General features: G+C 45.3%; 1 protein-coding gene across 6 annotated transcripts in view; it reads right to left on the bottom strand.

The window, feature by feature from the left end:
* Positions 1 to 1,520: 1,520 nt before the first annotated feature.
* The window catches only part of hspg2 (heparan sulfate proteoglycan 2), a 76,788-nt gene continuing 70,682 nt past the window's right edge, over positions 1,521 to 7,626 (bottom strand). For 5 of the 6 annotated variants that reach the window (XM_084681346.1, XM_084681344.1, XM_084681343.1 and 2 more), the window contains 8 exons: positions 7,150 to 7,206; positions 6,083 to 6,158; positions 5,877 to 5,955; positions 5,461 to 5,508; positions 4,851 to 4,921; positions 4,613 to 4,696; positions 4,423 to 4,526; positions 1,521 to 4,287 (listed from right to left, as the gene is read on the bottom strand). In XM_084681346.1, the coding sequence (XP_084537472.1) occupies positions 4,115 to 4,287; positions 4,423 to 4,526; positions 4,613 to 4,696; positions 4,851 to 4,921; positions 5,461 to 5,508; positions 5,877 to 5,955; positions 6,083 to 6,158; positions 7,150 to 7,206 (692 nt within the window). In that variant the 3' untranslated portion in view covers positions 1,521 to 4,114. The remainder of the gene's footprint in view (positions 4,288 to 4,422; positions 4,527 to 4,612; positions 4,697 to 4,850; positions 4,922 to 5,460; positions 5,509 to 5,876; positions 5,956 to 6,082; positions 6,159 to 7,149; positions 7,207 to 7,626) is intronic. The other variant, XM_084681348.1, reaches the window with a different exon arrangement.

Genomic DNA, 7,626 nt, shown 5'->3' with positions numbered 1-7,626 from the left:
TGTCACACATTTCCTGTGTAGGAACAGAGTGATGATTCTGTTTCATAGAACAACTTCATTTTTGACTGTGAACAAACACCAGTGCATAATACTGTGTATGTCTCAATCAGGAATGCTTTTGTGTCTAAACCCAACAATAGGCAGTAGTGTGAAGTGATTGAGCCCAGATCTTGCAAATCACCCAATGGTTAGTTCTCTGTTTTTTTACTGTACTTTGAGGCCATGCAGTTATTACCATTGAATACAAAAGGCCAATGGATACAACTCCTTTCCATATGCTGAACATGGCAAATTAAACCCCTCCCAAAAAAATGACACCTTACCACAGGTATAATTTAACATATCCTCCACTTCCTGACCTTCCCTGCTTGGCTCGGTCTTATCTTGTCTGTCTCAAGATACTCTCTCATCATCACTCTCCGAAACTAGAAGCATGGATTTAATTAGCTGGTCTCTCAATGCAATTTACACCAGCTTCTCGAAGAGCAACTCGGGTTTGGGGGAACCCAACTGTCCTGACGGGACGTTCGCAGCTGGCTACACAGTGGGCGAATTGGCGTGTTGTGTGTCTTGCAGAGCTTTACGCGGAGGACGTTGAAGACATCTCCATATTCGGAACCGGGATGACAGGCTTTCTGCTGTTTGGCATAGGCGGTGGCTTTTTATATCCGAAAATCAAGGAAACGGCTGCGGCCATCAAAAGCCCTGTTGGGCTGCCCGATGATTGATGCGTTGGGCAGAGCTGTTGGAGCTCAGACTGTGAACTTACAACGCAGTATAGATTACAACAGGGAGAAGTTTGCGGCTCTGCAAAGGAATATGGAGGAGATAGACACCTTCCTGAAGGGTGGACGTGAAAATTGAGTCACGGCTACTCGACAAAACAACTACACCAATCTTATCTACTTTCGGCCCCGTAACCAGTACAAGCCTTGACCAAGGCCGTTGTTGAAAAACAATTCCCCTGGAGAGCGCTGAAGTGAGACTATCTTGCTCTTCCCTTCCCCCCCATCCGTCCTCATGTTATGCTGTAACTTTTCTAGTTGGCGCCAAAAATGTCTGCCTAGGTAGGCTCTCCTGCCAAAGTAAATTCCTTGTCTGTGCAAACTTTTATGGCGAATAAACACCAATTCTGATTCTGATTCTGATATTGTGAGATGAGATTAAAATAAACTCTGGACTCGTTCCAACAAAAATATGAGTCCCCATTCTACAGTCAGATAAAGATGATAGATAGTAGGTGTAGGACTTTGGTTTCGGGTCTGCACATTCAGAAATCGGATTAAGGTATAACTTCCACAGAGGGACAGTGGACCTTGACATTTTCAATTATCCCTGTAATAGAGGAATCTTCACATCACATTCTCTCATCCTTAGGGTCAAAAAGGCATAGGCCTGCCTGCCAAAGAGAATGAGGAGACAATGGGGACATTGAGTCAAAATGTTGGGTTATTCATTGGGACGTCCTGACAGCCTGTGTAGATAACAAAGTCAGCAAAATAACACAAGTCACAAAATAATAAATAGCACATGAATTTTGTTTTATTTAAGAAACACTGAGGGAGGGGGAGAGTTCACCCAACTCTGGAAATGGTACAGTCAAAAACAATAGTGGATCATCATTTCATTTAGTGTTGTAGCTAAGCATCACTGACTCAACTCTGACAGTCCATCTTTACATTTTGCCTTTTGTCATACATACACCATATTAACAATTTCAAAAATGTGTACTTTCCATCATTTATAAGATAGCTCCATAAACAAACTTGAATAACTCAGATTTTAGAGCATCTTAAATGCTTTCAGTATTTTGAACACTTTTTGATCATTTTTTTGTATTTCTACTTTCTCTAGCGTAGTTGTTGATGACTCCGAACTAGCTGGGCTATACACGTCGCAACAATCCCAGTGTTACCTGTCCTCATGAATAAGGTCAGTCAAAGCATTGTTTGTACAATCTAGGCCTTGGAAAATCTCCACTGTACAAGTCTACAGATGGAACCTTCCAGTCAGCTTGGGTACCACATTTGTCCCATAGACATTCCCCTGACATCAGGGAACATGGGAACTCCCAAAAGGCGTCTCAGAGGCTCTCTGGGGAGGGGGGGGGGGGGGGGGCAAGGGGGCGTTTTACTAATCCAACATAGGGGGATGAATTATACAGGCAGGGAGTATGGGAGGCAAAACACAATAACCAAAGATAAAAGGGAAGCTTTTAGGTAAGGTAAGCCTGAAAACAACTGCAGTGGAAAAAAAAAACTTTAAAAATAAATAAAAATGAAGCAACTTTAAGTGAAATGATAGTGCTCATTTTTAGAATATTAATAAACATACAGAATCTTAAGCGTACAAAAAGTGAAAAGGTTTGTGAGCCCCGTAGTGAACTTGCCATTATGGTTTTGTTGTGTGGTCAACCATCGTGGGCGAGCATGCTTATAGGAGTTACACTGCTGGTCACAGCACCTGCAGGAGGCTTCTACTGCACTCTACTGAACTCTTCTGAGGTCTACTGTGTGTCTAGTGTGTCTACTGCTTACTGCACATGCATCAACCTCAAGATATACTATTACAGCCATTTCCTCAGGTGGAAAACATATATCCGGAGGTTTCTATGGCTACAGAACCTGAAAATGAGGAACATTATGAGGCAGTTCTGCTGAGGATTTGGCTTGACCCTCCTTTAGGGCTTTTGATGACATACACACGATGAACACACATACTGTGTTTTAACACACTAACACAGACACATATAACACATAAACACTGCTACACACTTTCTGACTTCACTAAGAGTTTGAAAGAAAATCAAGAGTGGGGTTAGAGTCTAAAGGAGCAATACTGCACATACACAGCCTACCAACACATACCCTATACCAACACAAACACACAATGTGTCTGACTGGCAGATGTCTTGTATTTTGGGGAAACTCTTTTCCACAGTCGATCATAATAAAAACAGGAACTACACTTCCACCCATTATCGGCACCTCAGTAATGTCGCTTGAGATCTACTCAATCTAACTAGGAGGACTATGGAGGAGACAGGAGACAGAAAAAGACATCAAATTTGGAAGAAATATTTATGCTAAAACCTACGTCAAATCTCATGCGCAACAGAAATTGTTTTCCCCCTGGCAACACATATGTAACTTCTGTTTAAATGCCTTACAGCCACTTATCCTACTATATGTCTATCCCCAAAACCTTTCTGCTAAACATGAATAAAATGAGACAGACAAATGATCATGTGTTCATGTGATGTATTTGTGTGTCTGACATTAGCACCAATATTTTGTATAAAAACAAATACAGACATGAAACAGGCAACCATGCACGGAAGGCAAGTGATTTGAGCTTTAAAAATGGCTTGGAACAGAATAAAGAATCAGCAATCCTAACAGTTGCTGCTGTAGTTTAGTATTGTTTTGAATCCTGTCTTCACCTGAGCAGTGACTCGATGCTGCATGGCCATGACCTGGTGAACTCCCTCTCCCAAAGGTTTGCTAGACTGTGAGCATGCCCGCCCCTACGGCTACACAACAGAGGTGAAGAAAGAAGGCCTTCGCTTCTTCAAGTATCAACACAGTTAGGCTCAAAAGCCTGAGACACACAATATTAGAACCTAGAATCAACTCTAGGAAAATAGAAGAGCAGTTATGGTTAGTTCGCATGTTTTCCCCCACAAATATATAATATATATGTATATGTATATAAATTAAAATTCAGTGCTGTAAAAACATTTCCATCTCCATAGGATCTGACCCATCGTAGAAGGCCTAGCGTTTTACTCTCTTGTCAAAGCTAAATCTACTGCAGGGAGTATGTAAACTGTTGTGGATCTCCTGTGTTAATAGTCCTTCATCGAAAATACAACAGAGGAAGAGAAGACTTGTTAATATCAATTCATTTTTCTCTCTTTTTTTGGTTTAATGCACTCAGAGTATCCTTTTGTTTTGTGATTATCTTTTGGTAGCAGCAAAGCACCAATTTCAGTCAGGCCGCGTGTGTGTCGGAGAGTGGCTGGTTGGGTGTGTGAATGTGTCTGTGTGTGATGGTATCATATCTCCATAGTCACTGGGTAGGTGTATGTGTGTGTGTGTGTGAAGGCTGCTGTCTATGAGGAGCAGTGCTTGACGTTTTTGCCGGTGGTGGCGTGGAGCTGCAGGTCCACTGTCCTGCCGGGCTGCTGTCCTGGTTGTCCGTTCATCAGAGACAGGTTCCTCACACACCCTGACATCCCAAAGGAGAACTTTCCTCCTGTCAGAACTGCCATGTTTGGGGCTCCCCCTGTTACACACACACACACACACACACACACACACACACACAATCCAGGACCAATTGAAAAACAGCCTCATTTCCCAGCACTGAACATGTTTCCCTGTCCACCCAGTCTTTCACAGGTGCAGATGTGTCCCTTACCCAGGTATATGCTGCCTTTGGTGTTCACCATAAGGCTCCTGCCTTTTGACTGTCCGGGTCTAATGTCTCCTCCATCTACCCGGATGTAGCCATCTTTACCAGTTCTGTCAGAAGAGGAGAGAAAGCCCTTGTCACACATTCTGAGCTCTGCAGACAGGGGTGGTAGGTTGGTACTGGGGCTGTACTGTACCTGACTGCTGTGATCTTGTGCCACTTTCCATCGTTGATGACCTCCTTGGAGATGATCTCTGCCTCCCCACTGCCCAGCTGGTAGCTGTGGGCAGCACACACATTCACACAGCCTCTTTCAGACTAGGGCCTACCAGCAATGGTGCAGATACACACTGTATCTACGCAGCGGGCTTTATGGTGGCGGTATTACATTGTATAGATGCAAGCGTCACATAATGCTGACAGTGATGATTCACCTGAAGACGAGGTGTCCGTTCTGCAGACCGAGGCTAATGAAGTCCTTGCCCTTTCCTTGCTCTCCCAGTTCCTGGAAACAAAATTGTTTCGATGACAAAGCTGAGCAGAAGGTGCAGGATATCCCTGTACTATACAGGGCTATATCGGATTAGACATGGCTTAGTGAGCCTGTTGCCCCCTTCAAGCTGTGAACTATGATTATTTTACAACTTCTCACAGTCCGAGGCAGATGGCTCCAGGTTTGTAAATGCTTTCTAATGAGCATTTCACACAAATGGAACATATTCAAAATGCTCACTAATGAGCATATTACACATATTACACATATTCAAACTGTGAATTCTGACCTGATCCAAACGTTTCCGTGGAGACGTGTAGCACAAAACAGGCGATCACATAACCAGCGGTGGAGCCGTTATGTACACCATGCATTTCAAGATACCACATCTAACAAACACTTGTACATTTCAAAACAAGCTGTTCTCACTTACAGCAAAGTACGGTACAAAGTACCATTTCGAAGCACCATACAGCACAGTATCTAGTGAATGCAGGGAGCACACCGTTTTAAGAGGTTCGTTAGCACAGGTGTTTAGGGGTGGTGGATACCTTTTTACTAGCATGCATCCTGCGAACATGGCGAGGGCCATTGGTCTCCTGAGGAAGATGGAGGGGGAGTTAGGGTGACAAAGCACAACCAGGCAGCATGCAGTGGTGGAGTCAATACCATGCCTTATCAACACAGGGCTGGCAGTTAGACAACATGCTTAACAATCGCACAAGCTGCAGAGACGAAAGCTGAATATTAGGAGTCAGACAGGGTGTCCATGTGATACATGTGGGTGAATGTGAGAGCACGGATGAAATACAGTGTTTTACGAAACTTTACCAAGTTATTACACATGGATTAGGCAAAGAGCTGGTGGTGTGTGTTAGAGGGGCGGGGCAGGTGGGCTGGGGGCAGTGAAGGAAGTGAGACCAGATCCAAGACCTGGACCAGGACCCAGACTTGGACCAGGACCTACCACTCCATGCCACAGGATCAGGCCCTCTGGGGAGGTGGTGTGGACCTCCAGCTGAATAGTCTCTGGAGAGTCATGGGAGCTGGAACAGAGAGCAACGACGATCACATCGGAGACACTGACCGACTGGAGATCACACTCCCAGGTAGGGAGCCGTGGTACCTCCACTTCCAACAGCTATGGGAGTGGAGCCGGGAGAGATGACTTACCTTCTGGGGAAAACAGACCTAGGAAGATCCAGGTAGCCGTTGCCTTGGAAACCAGCTGCATACGGAGAGGGGGCATCTACCAAAACATAGTGATTGACATGTGATTGGTCTGTGAGCTGTGACCTGTTAGCTTCTGTGTTATAGCGCCCTCCGATGGCAGTGGACGTAGATGTCACCTTAGACAAACAATCTCAGTGAGATACGACAACATCAATGTTAAAAATAAATGACAAATGTCATAGTGCAATAAGGTAAGTAGATGTTATGTTACAAAATGCTCCTGTCAGACACATTTTCCTCAAAACTGGGAACTATTGTGATTCAAGATTCCATTGTTCCAACAAACAGAGCACAATCAGACCACATTCCCATCAGTCCAAGTCATTCCTCATTCCTCATACACTGTGTCTATCCCGCCACGAGACACAGGCATCTGAAAGCTGACCAAACCACGGCTCCATGCAAGTATCACCATGTACCCAGTACTGCAGACCAACTCATAAGAGAGTTCAACCCAGCTATCACATAACAAAGTACTTTCTGAAGAAACACTTGTACTGGTTAGTAACGGACAACATCCCTGCTCGTGTTCCCTTCGTCTCAGTTCATAGCCTAAACACAAGGCCAAAGACGCTATCTTTCTCTTTTTTGTGACAAGTAGATTCGAAGGCAAGAAATGAGAGTTTGTGTTGCAGTGAGTAAGTACGACAGAAACTGGACAAGACGCTGACGGATATTCAAAAAGGGGAATTCTACATTTATACTGTCACACAGAGCGACTGTACTGTATGTCCATGACCAGACCGGTGTCTGACCTGCAAGGCAGTAATATCTTAATCCATTCTACATTAGCCTGGAATATAGAATTCCCCTCTCCCAACATTCCACAGGATAGAGAACCCGTCACCAGTTAAATACAGGTGCAGCGTTTGATCTGTTTGTGTTAGGAGGACGGTGGGCGGCGGATAGGGGTGGGTCTGGGGGGGGGACGGGGGCCCCCGGGGGCAGACAGCCGGTCCTCTGTTAGTCACGGTGTGGTCAGGCATTCGGAGGTGATGATACTGTACCATTGGCCCCGCTACCCTCCAAACTCCACAGGGCCTCGGAGAAGCTGCCCACCTGCCCTGTGTGTGTGGGACACATCCATGGAGTGAGACACACTTCATCACATGCACGCTACACACAGCGCCCTGCTGGAGGCTCATTCTCTAGCTGTCTGATGCTGCTGGCTGGGGAGAATCCATCTGCTACGGATCAGTTCCAGGCCGCGGCAGGTCTGGAGAGGCTCCCGGCTGATGAAACGGCCCCCTGGGCCAAGCAGGCATGTCTACAGCTCTGTCAGCAAGACCCAGAAGGACCGTCCGGAGACTCTAACACATGTCTACTTCTGTCCAGAGCAAGACTGGGATCCTTCACAGAACATCTGTATCCCCCCGATTATGACGCAACACCACCATCAATACAATTCCTCAACCAACATGCCCCTACAAAAGACAAACGCTGTAGATGAGTTATTTGGATGGAAGTATGGCCACAGGAAGGAA

This window comes from Hypomesus nipponensis, chromosome 18 (genome assembly GCF_054491055.1).
Source record: "Hypomesus nipponensis isolate SF chromosome 18, ASM5449105v1, whole genome shotgun sequence".
NCBI lineage: Eukaryota > Metazoa > Chordata > Actinopteri > Osmeriformes > Osmeridae > Hypomesus > Hypomesus nipponensis.
This window is presented reverse-complemented; position numbering and strand designations above follow the sequence as displayed.